The sequence below is a fragment of the Lepus europaeus genome, chromosome 11, assembly GCF_033115175.1.
Source record: "Lepus europaeus isolate LE1 chromosome 11, mLepTim1.pri, whole genome shotgun sequence".
Lineage (NCBI taxonomy): Eukaryota > Metazoa > Chordata > Mammalia > Lagomorpha > Leporidae > Lepus > Lepus europaeus.
Window position 1 is genome coordinate 114,498,778 of NC_084837.1, and position 14,134 is coordinate 114,512,911.

General features: G+C 46.8%; 1 protein-coding gene across 1 annotated transcript in view; it reads right to left on the reverse strand.

Annotated features, from left to right (window-relative positions):
* NEO1 (neogenin 1) overlaps positions 1–14,134 on the reverse strand; it is a 225,614-nt gene that overhangs the window by 146,108 nt on the left and 65,372 nt on the right. Inside the window, exon 2 of the mRNA XM_062206680.1 lies at positions 3,241–3,558. Within this exon, the coding sequence (XP_062062664.1) occupies positions 3,241–3,558 (318 nt within the window). The remainder of the gene's footprint in view (positions 1–3,240; positions 3,559–14,134) is intronic.

Below are 14,134 nucleotides of genomic sequence, written 5' to 3' on the forward strand. Positions count from 1 at the left end.
GAGCAAACTGGAAGATGGAAGCCTTCTCTGTCTCTCACACAAACCAAATTCCCAAATAAATAACAGAGAGACTGAAAAAAATTAAGCATTGGGCCAGCACCGTGGCTCACTTGGTTAATCCTCTGCCTGTGGGGCCGGCATCCCACACGGGCGCTGGGTTCTAGTCCCGGTTGCCCCTCTTCCAGTCCAGCTCTCTGCTGTGGCCCGGGAGGGCAGTGGAGGATGGCCCAAGTGCTTGGGCCCTGCACCCACACGGGAGACCAGGAGGAAGCACCTGGCTTCGGATGGCGCAGCATGCCAGCCATAGCAGCCATTTGGGGGTGAACCAACGGAAGGAAGACTTTTCTCTCTCTCTCTCTCTCTCTCTCTCTCTCTGCGTCTATAACTCTACCTGTGAAATAAATAAAAAAAAAATTTAAAAAATTAAGCATACAATGAGCTTCTTAATGTGGGAAGAGAGCCGTGCACCTATCACTGCAGTCCGATTTCAGAAGCTCTGACTCCCCCCACAGAAACCCTGTCTTCACGTGCAGTCCAAACCTACCACCCTGCTCCCTACTCCTGAGCCCCAGCTCCTCAGCGCTGGAGAATCACCCATCTACCTTCTTTCCCTGTAGGTCTGTCTATTCTGAACTCTCCACGTATACAACATCACACGATGTGTGGTCTGCAGTGTCTGGCTCCTTAGGACACTGCTTCTGCAGTTCACCTGTGTGGTAGTACCCCGTATATTAGGGCGCTCTTCTTAACTGCTGAGTAGCATCCCGCTGTACGAATACGCCACATCGTCATTACTCATTCTCACTTGATGGACCCTGAGGTTGTCTCTGACGAACAACGCTCACACAAATCTTTTTCACTTTTCTTGGGGAGACACCTGACGGTGAACTAACAGGTGATACAGTAACTCCATGGTTAACATTTTGAGAAGATGACCAACTAGTACGTTTTTAAGTTGCACACATACAACAAAGGGTACGCTATGATCCAGCAACTTCACTTTTAAGAATCTGTTCTGCAAAAATAACGATTTGCAAAAAGGTACTATGCTGCAATACTGCCTGTGTAATGTTAATCATGAAATTACTCATCAAAAAGGAGAGTATGTACACGACAGATACAACACAGCTATTAACAGAATTTCTGCTTATCCCTTGGCTCAGGCACAACTTCCTCCCGATACTCAGGGCAAGGGCGGGTGATAGAAGTGTGTCTGCAGTCATCACTGTGCACCCCTAGTACTAAAACCGCCCAAGCAAGTGTTTCCTAAAGGACACGAAAACGAAGAAGAAGGATGGACAGACCAGCGCAGGAGAATAAGACAGAAAGGGGGAAGCCATGAACAAGGGCTGGAGGGCAGGGAACAGGCAAATGGAAGTCAAATCACTCAGCACTGTCAGCGCTTACACTCTGGTGAGGATGACGGGTAGCGGGGGGGGGGGGCGGGGGGCAGTGTTAGGAAATGGGACTGGTGGAGTCGGCACTCGATTTTGTGGTCACAATGTGGTTCAGACCCTGCGTTGCGTATTAGAGAACCTGAGTATGAGGCTTGGCTTCAGCTCCTGCTGATGCGGGACCTGGGAGGCAACAGTGACGGCTCAGATAACCGCACTCTGCCACCTTCATGGGGACCCAGACTGAATTCCTGGTTCTGAGCTTTGGCCAGGTCCAGCCCTGGTCAGTGGACGTGATTGGGAAGTGAACCTGTGAGCCAGTGGACAGGAGCTCACTCTCTCAAATAAATAAAAATGTTTTAAAAGAAAGGAAAATAGAACGAGGCCAGAGAAGCGCAGGTCAGAGAAAGAGGCCTGGCTCGGAATTCAGACGGATTGATGGTGCTATGGAAGGAACAGCACTGGGACGACACTGCAGGCTCCAGTGGGGGAAGGAGGACCAAGGGCAAAAACAGCCGCAGTGCCATGGCGAGGGAAGTCGAGAGTGGATCAGTACAGAGAAATTAGGGATGGGGCGTGGCAGACGCTGGCCCAGGTAAGGGACAGAGGAGAACAGGACTGCTAAGTGAAGCTAGCCCCAATGACGCTGGGGAGGAGACCACAATGCTCCTCTGTTTACCAAGCTTGTTGAGAGAAAGCCTGGCTGCGGCAACTGGAACGAAGCATGGAGGAAGGAACGGAGAACAGGGAAACTGCTAAGATGTCGGCTTTTTCCTCCGTTTATTTTCCATCTTCCATCTGTGATTACGGAAAGGATTATAGTGGGTTTATGTCCTATCCTAATTCAACGTTCAGCATTGGGCTCCAAAGAGAAAAAGAGCCCTCATCCTAAATGAATGAGCAAATAGTCTCTGGAGTGCACATGAGACCAGAAACCCAAACCCTGGAGTAGGCAAGAGACGGGAGTCACAGTCTGGGTGAGGCCTCCATCCTCACACACCAGCATTTCACCGTGGCTGAGTGCAGACACAGGACGTAAAGAGAATACCGTGCTGAACAACACAACCCTGACGACAGCTGCAGCGGGGACCATCTGAGCACCACCAGTGCCTGCTGAAGACGGGCGCAGCTCACGGAGGGACCAAGGCACACTCACTCCTGCTGAAGACAGGCACAGCTCACGGAGGGACCAAGGCACACTCACTCCTGCGGGAAGACGGGCACAGCTCACGGAGGGACCAAGGCACACTCACTCCTGCGGGAAGACGGGCACAGCTCACGGAGGGACCAAGGCACACTCACTCCTACAGAGCCTCATTCTTACACTTTCCATCATGACTCAAGTAAGAATGCTCTGAAAAGGAGTGAATCTGTCTCTCTATAACTTTCTGCTCTCCACTTTAATAAATATACTCTAGAAGTAAAAAAAAAAAAAAAAAATCCAATTAAATGTCATCTCCTTCACAAAAGAACTAGGATTCTGTTTTACCACCAGTTTTACAGGCTAGGTAAAATATGCTAGGTAGGATAAAAGTTCACCATCAAAGTGATTGTTTTCTTTTATGACTTCCTCTGCTATCTCCAAGTTTAAAAGAAAGAAACAAGTGCTCTTCTGACAGCAACTTCAAGCCTTCATGCAAGTGGAAAAGTGCTACAGTTTATGCCATAAGGCACTGAACAGGCCCTAGCATGGTCCCATTTATAGAGCATATGCCTAATTGGTATCTGTTCATGAATGTATTTGTTGCTAACAATTCAATGAAAACTCCAGGATAATACTGCTTTTCTTAAGATTTTCCCTTTATAAAAATCTGAAAATGCAAATGAATCACTCGACAAAACTTACCTGCTACTGTGAGCTTGGCTGTCCTGCTCACAATAGTCCCAAGGCTCTCAACAGTGGCCACGCACTGGTAATAACCTTCATCAGGTTTATTGTGCTTGGAATGCACCACGTTGCTGATAAATAAAGACCCGTCTGGGAGAAGCTGGCGGCGATCATCGGAGACTAAGTTCAGGAACGTCCCATCCTTTTTCCATTCGATTTTCGGAAGCGGTTCCGAATACGCGGAGCAGTTTAATACGACAGATGAGCCTCTGGCGGAGAGCGTGTCCACTGGCTCCACGAGGAAATGAAACGGAGTGAACGTCCGGACACCGGCTCCTACAGAGACAAAGCCAAACACAGTGCTGAGCGACACTTTCCTCTACTTTTTCTTCAGGAAACACAAGAACAGGTGCAAAACTTAACTTCCGAATGGAAGCAGCTTGGAAACTTAAGAGACAAATCAGATTGAGAGTCCAAACAGGCAAATTAACAACTCAAAATATTTTATTACAGATATAAATAATTACATTTTATTAAAAACTAGAAATTTTTGCTATCCAAAAAAGTAACAAAAAAGGTTATACCAATTTAAATGTTTTGCAGTTTAACATTCTGCCTCGCTTTTATTTAACTTTAAAATGCCATACACATATTAGCCAAGTTGAATAAAAATGGATGCTAAAAATTCGGAAAAAATTATTCACAGGCAAACTTATAAATGCCTTTGAAACTAAGGTACATCAAAATTTTACAAGAAAAAAAGCCACCTGTATCACTTGTCATCACTCCCCCAGCAGGAGGGCAGTGACCTGAGCATTCTCTTTACTGAAAACCCCTCAAAGGCTGCCACTGCCTTTGCATGAAAACCTAAAGAAGCCCTCAAGTGGACTTGCCATCTGGGTCTGGGTCCAGGTCAGCCCCTGTGGGACTCTGCAGCCTCCCCCCCGCCTCCTGAGTCCCTAGAGTTCCACCTTCTTGCATGGGTGAGTGGCACGTCTGGCCCCTCCCAAGCCAACTCCTGTCTTCCTGTCTGTTCCTGCCGCCCAGGCAAGTTTAGCTCGCACTGGGGTAAGCAAGGATGGCACAGATGAGGGACTTCAAAAAGTTTCTGACGGGGTGGGTGATGTGGCATTGTGGGTTCAGCTACTACCTGTGACATCTGCAGCCCGTATGGGAGTACCTGGGATTGAGTCCCACCTTGGCTTCCAACCAGCCTTCTGCTGATGCATTTGGGAGGCAGCAGGTGATAGCCCAAAGTACTTGGGTTCCTGCCACCCACTTGGGATACCAGGATAAAGTTCCTGGCTCAGCTTCAGCCCAGCCCAGCCCTGGCTGTGGTGGTGTTTGGAGAGTGAACCAGCAGGTGCAGTCTCTCTTCCTCTGACTCTCCCTGTCACTCCTTCATATAATGAAACAAATCTTGAAAGTTTATGAATATAGAACTTAAATATATTTATTTTGGTGCAATCAACTTTGAAATTCACGCACGCATGGGGTCCTCACAATGTTCATGAGTGGGGCACTTGGCTGGTAGTTAGGACACTAGCTGAGCTGCTCACATCCACACAGGAATGCCTGGGTGCGAGTCCTGGCTCCACTCCCAATTCAAGCTCCCTGCAATGCACACTCTGGGAGGCTTTTGCCACTGACGTGGGATACCTGGACTGGGTACTTAGTTCCTGGCTTTGGCCTGGCCCAGCCCTAGCCATTGTGGGCAGGCAGGAGGTAAACCAGCACGTGGATAGAAGATATCTCCATCTGGCCACTGTGTCTCCTTCAAACAAAAAATTTCTTTTTTCATGGAAAACACACACTACGAAAAACCTCTCATGGATTTCAAATATCTGACGCCAAAGTCAGCACCCTTTAATTGCATTTTCCATGAACTTCTGAAGTCCCCTCCTGTTCCTGACCTGCACATACATACAGTAACTTACCTGAGAAGGCAGAGAGGTGCCCAAACTTTCCTGGCTCCTAGTGCTTTCTTTTCTCAGTAAACTTTTTTTTCCCCCCATGAGTCTGTAGGCTAAAAAACAGCCAGCAATTCTGTTGACTTAATAGTTAACTCCAAGCAGATGAATAAGTATTTATTTATGGCCTAAACAGTTAATACATTTAAAAAAATATACACAAATTGAAAAGAAAATTTAATTTCATTTTTAAATAACCCCAACCAGCTACACAGAAGAATCAGACTGGACATGGCCACCCAACCTTTTCTGCTCCACGCTGAGGTTTGTGTGGCATTGCTTATCACAGCAGCCACAAAGATGATCACTGAAGGTTGCACAATCTCACGCTGAAGCTGTCAACTCCCTTGAGGTACAATCTGCAGGGCACAACAGATGTCACTCTGTCCCCCTAGAGGAGTTCCCTGAGGTGGCTTTGAGTATTTCAGGGTACAGCCTGGGAGCTGTAGGTTAAAGATGCATCTTCCTATGGTGTCTGCATCCAGCGTATTTCCAGGACACCCCCCCACCCCGTAGAGTGGATAGTGTCCGTCTGTAGATTAGGGTGCCAGATGACTTATGAACACTCCCACTGGCTGAGGCAGTCAGAAGACCCAGGTTCCAGTCCAGCACAGCCCAGTTACTGTCATTTCCTTGCATGCCAAGGCTTAATAACAAACAGGGCTTTTGCACAGTCTAATGAGATGTTTAAAAGTTAGAAGAGCGGAAGAACACCAACAGGAGCCACAAGAGTCTCACAGAACAAAACAAAGGGACTCTACTCAACGACCTCGGCATTCCACAGCTACGGTAACTACGGTAACTACGGCACTGCGCCTCTGGCACAGGCATAAAGGAGCCAATAACAGGCTGCAGAGCCCAGAAACAGAGATAGGAACGTTTGGAAACGATGCGCAGGAGAGATTACGCTTTAAAACCAACTGCGGAAAAGGGCCAACTACCCAATCTGTCGCTAGAACAACTGGAGAGCCACACAGGAGAAAGGCGTGGTAATGGTGACCGCGTATGTGCTTCTGTGTGCCTGACACCGCTCCACACACCTACACATTCACCGCTTACTTCAGCTCCACCGGATCTCACGAGATAGGCACTAATGTCCTCATGTTACAGAAGAAAACCACAGCACAGCGATGTCATGTCACTTGTCAAAGGTCACACAGGGCATCACGTAACTGAACGACTCTGTGGTTTTTACTATTATACTATAACACCACCGAATACATGAATTAAAAACTGTATTCCAGACCTGTGTTTAAAAAGCAGATAATAAAAATCCTAGAAAAGGGGCCAGTGTTATGACACAGCAGGTTAAGCCACTGCCTGCATTCCCATATTAGAGCTGCAGTTCCAGTCCCAGCTGCTCCACTTCCGACCCAGCTCTCTGCTAATGCACCTGGGAAAGCAGCAGCAGATGACCCAAATACTTGGGAAACTGTCACCGACATGGGAGACCAAGGTAGGGGAGTGAACCAGCAAATGGAAGATCTCTATCTCCTTTACCGTCATTCCACCTTTCAAATAAGTAAATCAAAAATGAGAGAGAGAGAGAGAGAAACAATGGATTAGAGGAAAATTGTGTCACACATAATAGGTTACAAAATTCAAAAGTCCAAAAAGAAAAATTCGAAAGAAACTTCTAAAGTCCAAAAAGAGAGACAAGGCTGTGTTTAATAAAACTTTACTTATAAAAACAGGTGGATGGATTTGATCTATTGACTGTGTTCCTTGCCGCCTGCCTCTGAATATCCCCCCGCCAAAGACGAGTGAGTTCTGTTTCAGCTGGTGTAGAGGGAGGTCTGTGGGAAGTGAACAACGCAGATGAGCGCACACACACAATTTCGGAGATGCACCCTAGGATTACCTGGAAAGGAAGGGCAGGCCAGGGCATACTGCGTGATGACCGCTGGCTACAGGGAGGGGACACGTGCAGGCCACAGCAGGGGTGAACTCTCCAAGCGTATATGAAATAGGTCCACCCTAAGAATCAGCTGGATGGTGCAGAATCCTTTACTGGGAATGGGGGATTCCTTTGCAAAGATCAGTCACCGTTCTCCGTGACCGCCTCTCCCTGGTTATCAGACCCTCGCTCCCTTAGCTGCCTTTGCACGGAAACCGGCCTGTACTCTTCACCAGGATCCTGATTCCCCAGATACTTGTTTGCTTAATTTCGTTGTCTGTGGCCAGAGTCAATGGACAAACCACTTTAAAACAGGCTTAATGATCCTGTCTGGTGCCTTCTATGTTTCCCAGTCTCTGCAGATTTCTCACTTCTTAATAGAACACCTTTCACTTCCTGATAGATTGTTCCTCGCTTTTTGATAGAATACTTCACACCTCATGACAGCATTCATCTTCTGAACGGAAAATATCCACAGAGAGCCTCCTTCCGTCTTCACTCCCATCCCCCCATAAATACCAACAAACCACTTCACTCACTGCACACCGTCATTGTACAGCCAGTAATAATCCTAGATCTTACTGTACCCGGGGTAAAAAATTAACTACAGTATTTGAAAACCAGTAGAAATAAAATGTGCCCTGTGTCCTAAGAGGTTCAACATTTAGGATAGGCAAGCGTTGGAGACACCCACAGACGTAAGCACTACAGACACCCACAGCCATTCTTCCTCCTAGGACAACCCTCTCTGTGTTAGAAGCCAGAGTTTACCGGTCAGAGGCTGCGGAATCTAGCTCTGTCACGTAGGATCCAGGCTCTAAAGCCCATGTTCCAACATTCCGGATTCCTGCGCTGTCCACAATCACCACACGGCTCAGGCTCTCTCGCTTCAAGTCCTCAATTTATACTTAACGAGATAAAATACTGGAAAGTTGAAATAATTCCACGTTCAAGGAGCTTAACTAAAAACATCCCCATTATCAGTTAAATGCAGGCAGCACTTGAGAGCTGCCTGCCACTTTGTTCTGCGGCGTGACAAGCGTGCCGGCTCCGGTGTTGGCCTCTCTGCCCCGCACAGCTGATTCTCCAGAGACTCCCTCTACCGCACACACACCTGCCCAGTTATCCAACCTTGCAGAACCCCTTTCCTGGCGGAAAAGATGTAATTAATTAATCACGCTTATTTTAATTGTCTGAAAAATAGTTTTGAAAACCTTTATAGTATACAAATATGTCATAAAACAGTGAATGCCAACTTTAATCAAAACTGGGTCTGAAATTATTTTTTTTCAAGATTCATTTATTTGAAAGGAAGAATTGAGGGGAGGGGAGGGGAAGGGAGAGGAGGAGAGGGGAGGGGAGGGGAGGAAGAGGAGAGAGCATCCATCTATCTGCTGGTTCACTCCCCAAATGACCACAATGGGCAGGGCTGGACCAGACAGAAGCCAGGAGCCAGGAACTGCATCTAAGTCTCCCACTGCGCGGCAGGGGCCCAGGCATCTGGACTATCTTTGGCTGCTTTCCCAGGTGCATTAAAAGGGAGCTGGATTGGAAGCAAAACAGCCAGGACACAAACCAGCGCTCCTATCAGACGGTGGTGTAGCAGGCAATAGCTTACCCAGCTGAGCCACAGGGAAGGCCCCAGGTCTACAACTTTATTCAGAGAGAGGCCTACAGGAAAATTCAATTTCTACTTTGATTTATTGTTCTAATTTATAGCACCTATATTCCCAACCATTCCTCCAACAGAAAAATATCTGAATTCCTTGATTTAGCAAACATGTATCATAATAAAAGTATTTCCGCTTATTTCAGTTTTCAGTCTTTCTTCTTGCCAACAAAAAGTCACAGTAAGTGGAGGCAGAAAGAACCTCAATTTTGAACATAGCTCTGCTGTGCTATTTTATTTCTCTGTGCCTAAATTTCTCCCCCTGTCAACTGCACCTCCTGTCACAGATGGAGGGGTGTCTTCAGAGCACCCACCTCACTGCCTGTCCTTAACACACAGCGACGATTCCCAGTCCAAACACCTGCGGTTCCCCCTACAAATCACTGACACCCTGAACCTATTTTCACTGACCACACTTTAGAAACTGCTATGCATCAAATAAAAGAGACCTTATATGTCACTATTAATCCCATGTCGACAAGTATTATGTATGAACTAGCGTGAAATCACCTTAGAACCCAAGTCTGCTCATCCCTCACCTCTGAGTGGTCTTTCAACAGATTCCCACTGCAGCCCTGGTCGACAGGGTCTGGCTCCTGCCCCTCTACCTCCTCTCACACTGAACTCCCACTCCCTCAGTAAGTGCTGCACGCACCGCGTTACCCCGTCTCTTGAACGCGCTCCCTTCCCCAAAGTAGAGCTTTCATCAGAAGCCTGTCCCTCTCCAGGTATTCACTTCACCCACTCTGTGTCACATGGCTAGCTCCTTAACCCTCATGTTTTTAAATTAAAAAAAAATTATTTATTTGACAGGCAGAGGGACAGTGCTCTCGTCAGATGACTTATTCTCCAAGTTTCCAGAGTGGCCAGGAGCCAAGAACTCTATCCAGATCTCCCACATGGGTAGCAGGAACCCTGTCACTTGAGCCATCACCGTGGCCTCCCCAGTCTTGATGGTCTAACACCACTGACCTCTCTCAGAGGCCTTCTCTGACAACGCTCTCTCAAGCGGTCCAAATCTCTTGTCCTCTGCCCTGGGTATGTAACTATCTGTTTTTCTGCTTGCTTTTTGTTTGTTTGTTTATTTGTTTATTTATTAAGATTTGTTTTTCCCACCAGCAGGCTAGAAGTCAATACTATTTGTACCTTGCTTGTCTGGTTGATTTTGTCTTTTTTCGGAGCCTACATGCTAGGCCAAGACAGAATTAAGTATTAGTGATTCTGGATAACAACAAATCTCCACTGATAATTTGAAATCTATCTTCTGTAAAAATGTTTTAATATCACTTTTTTTATTTGACAGGTAGAGTTATAGACAGTGAGAGAGAGAGACAGAGAGAAATGTCTTCCTTCCGCTGGTTCACTCCCCAAATGGCTGCTTCAGCCAGCGCTGCACCGATCCGAAACCAGGAGCCAGGTGCTTCCTCCTGGTCTCCCATGCGGGTGCAGGGCCCAAGGGCCTGGGCCATCCTCCACTGCCTTCCCAGGCCACAGCAGAGAGCTGGACTGGAAGAGGAGCAGCCGGGACTAGAACCCAGAGCCCATATGGTATGCCGGCCCCGTAGGCGGAGGATTAACCAAGTGAGCCACGGCGCCAGCCCCTAATATCACTTTTAACATCATAAATAAAGTTAATATTTCATATGACTTCTATAAGGTCTGCAGGAAGACCAGGTGCAACCTGACAACCTGCAAACAGTACTGTCAGGATTCTGAACACTTAACCTGGAAATTCTCTAGGACAATTCTTAGAAATAGTACTTCAACAACACTATCAGTTAACATACCAACAACGGTAGCAAGATTTATACTTAAGCTCAAAGAAGGAAGGAAATGTGGATTGGTGGTTTTTCATTCTACCACATGAGGAAAATCTCCGCATTTTCACACTCATTCTAGCACTCTCCTGCAAACATCCTCTACGCTGCCATCACTGGCCAGAAGAGCTCTTCACTGATGCAAGCTCGGGCAGCACCGTGCACAGTCTTTTCAGCTTCTGAAACAAGAACACTTTTATTCCACCTTGGCCCTGCTGATGAAAGGAACAGCCAGAGATAACAGAACATGAAAATCAGCTTGGAGATGCAAGCACGACACTGTTCACTCTATTACCACCATCTCACGCTGGCAACATCATCTTAGGACATTTTCACCGATTCAGTAGATGTTAAAAAGGTTTCAACTGGCACTTCTTTGTCAAGTGGAACCACACTTTTCTGTCATGAGCCATGATGCTGCACTCGCATTCTGAGTGTGAAATACTTCATCACAGCAAATTGCCAAGTTATGTTAAGTAGGGTACCCTCTTCACTGAACTCCTCTTTCCCAGCATCGTGAGTTATCCTGACCTAACACAAACGTGGAAAGCCAACTAACTTGGAGCACATTCTAAATTACTCTGAACTGGCTGGCTTCTACTCTGTCTGCTGATCCTCTTGCCTTCCTGCTACACGGGAGGGAGAAGGCCACAAGCCAGTGCACTCCAACTTCTGCGATCTTTTGTGGGCTGTTTTCTTAAATCATGTAAGTTATTCATTAACTCATTGCCATTTGCAGAAGAGTTGGGTTCCGGGTTCCTCTCAATGAATTATGGTAACGAGAGAAACATCCGAGCAGACACAGTCCACAGCTTCCTGGTTTATAAAGTCATCTGGAAGAGTTGTTAAAAGGGACTAAGGGCGAGAACAGAAACCAGGGCAGGCTCTTGGCCCCGGGTTAAGTCCACAGCCCACATCAGAGGCAGGTTCGTGCCCAGCACTACCACCACCTCCGGTTCTCTGCCACTGCCCGCCTAGGAGGCAGGAGGTAATGGCTGACACAGTTGGGGTCCTGAGCGTACGGAAGACTGTTTGGAGTTCCCGGTGCCGGGCTGGCTCATCCTCAGTCCTTGTGGGCATCTGGAGGATGAACCAGCAGATGGGAGTTCCCTCTTCTCACTGCCTCTCAAGTGTATAAGAGTAAATGAATATTAAAAAAAAAAAGTCAAGGGATCAAAAATGTAGTGCCAGTTTCCCTAAACAATACCAGGACACCTGCAGACCAGAGTGGGAGCTACGGGACACACAGTAAAGTCACCATGACATTAACACTTACCAGGCATTTACCATGTGCCACGTCCTGTTCTAGTGCTGCACCGGGATTCACCTTTTCAATTCTCCACACCTAGTGGTAAAAATTACTATCTCCACTTGAGAAAGTTAAACCTCAAAGAGAATACGTAATTTGCCCAAAGTCACACAGCTGGTGGAGAAAGCAGGTCTGAGCCTACTAGCCCAGGCCCCTGTGCTCACAACCAATTGCACGGCCAGTGGGTCTGCACTACCCAGTGGATGTGACGTGACACGTGGCCGCTGGGACTGTGACCCACAGCTGTTCCAAGCTAAGACTGCCCTGCAGCAGTATAAATATTCGCCAGACTTAGTAGATTTCACACCCATACGATATCCCAGCGATAATTTTTAAATGAGCACATGGAAATATTTTGGATGCAATCATTTAAATAAAATATAGTACTAGAACTAATTCCATCTGTTCATTTTTACTTTTTCAGTGTGGTATCCGAAAACTTCTAAGTTACTCACTTGGCTTGTACTTTATTTCTGTGGGACAGCACTGCACTGACCACGTTACCCGTCACTGACATGCTTTTAAACAATCAAGGTCTCCGAAGAAAAAGACTTGTGCAGAAAGTAAAATATTAATATGGGGCCAGTGCTGTGGCACAGCGGGAAAAGCTACTACCTACAGTGCCGGCATCCCGTATGGGCACCGGTTCAAGTCCCAGCTGCTCCACTTCCCATTCAGCTCTCTGCTATGGCCTGGGAAAGCACTAGAAGATGGCCCAAGTCCTTGGGCCCCTGCACTCACATGGGAGACCTAGAAGAAGCTCTTGGCTCCTAGCTTTGGACTGGCACAGCTCCAGCCACTGTGGCCAACTGGAGTGAACCAGCAGACGGAAGACCCCTCTTTCTTTCTCTCTCTGTCTCTCCTCTCTCTGTGTAACTCTGACTTTAAAATAAATAAATCTTTAAAAAAAATTTTCATGGAAAAATAAACTTAAAAAAAAGATTAATATGAATCACAATAGTAGGTGTGATAGATCAAAACAAAGCTCTCTCCTGGGTGGCAAATATTAAAACAAAACTGACCTGCCATCTGAACAGTACGAACTCAAAGACCTGAAGCACCACAGCTCTCTCTCTTTAACATCTGTTCAGAAACTAAGCTTTCCAGAAGCTTGTAATTTAAACTTAATTTTGTAATTTAAACTTCATTTCCTGCTGCATGTTCAAACCCTTGGGTGAAAGGCTACTAGAGGAAGGATGATCACACAATTTGAGCGTCAGCCACAAACTCCCCACCCTGTACCTTCACCACGGACAGATCTGGGCGTCACCATCTTAATTAGGTGATCAAATTCAGTGTTACAGCAGAGGGACAACGTGGCATCATATAATTCCCACGTACCAGTGGGATACCCCAAGAAGTATGCAGTAATCCTACCCAAAATGTCTAACCTAAATCTAAGCATGAAAAAATTACAAATTCAGAATGTTAAGCATTCTACAACTGCCCAAACTTTTCCAAAAAAATAAATCAATGTCATGAAAAATGAACAAAAGCAAGACGACCATTCTAGATGAAAAGAGACTAATGAGACAAATGCAAATGCAATGAATAAATCTTTACTGGATCCTGGACTACAAGAAACATTTGCAGAATATCAGAGTAAATTTTAAATATCAGAGTATACTTGGTAATGAGTGTTACTGAATTCTTTTTTTTTTTTTTTAATTCATTTGAAAAGCAGAGTGACAGAGGACGAGAGAAAGAAGACCTTCCACCCACTGGTTCGCTCTCCAAATGCCTGCAATAGCCAGGACTGAGTCAGGTAAAAGCCAGGAGCCCCATCCAGATCTCTCCTGTAGGTAGCAGGAACCCGAGCACTTGGGTCAGCATCCACTGCTTTCCCAGGCACACCAGCAGGAAGCTGGGACTCCAACCAGCACTCCAGTGTGGGAGGCAGGCATCCAGAATGGTGGCCTAACCAGCACCGCCCCAGCGGCCTCCCTTCACTGAATTATTTTTAACTTTCTTGGATGAGATCAAAGGCAGTGTTGTCACACAGGAGACCGTGAGTGTTCTCAGCCACTGTTGCACTGAGCTGTGGACAGGAAACGCTGCGTGGGGCGGCTGACTGCCCAGGAGCAAGCACAGACGCCAGAAATGGCAGCAGCCCACATGCTTCTCTGCCACTCCAGGGAATTCTGTGTCCCACTCTGAAGTCGACTCACAGAGAAACAATTGTGAGGGAAGACAGCAACTGCAGGGTTCTCTACCCCTTCTCTTGGTACCTTAGGCCATCCCATAGCATCC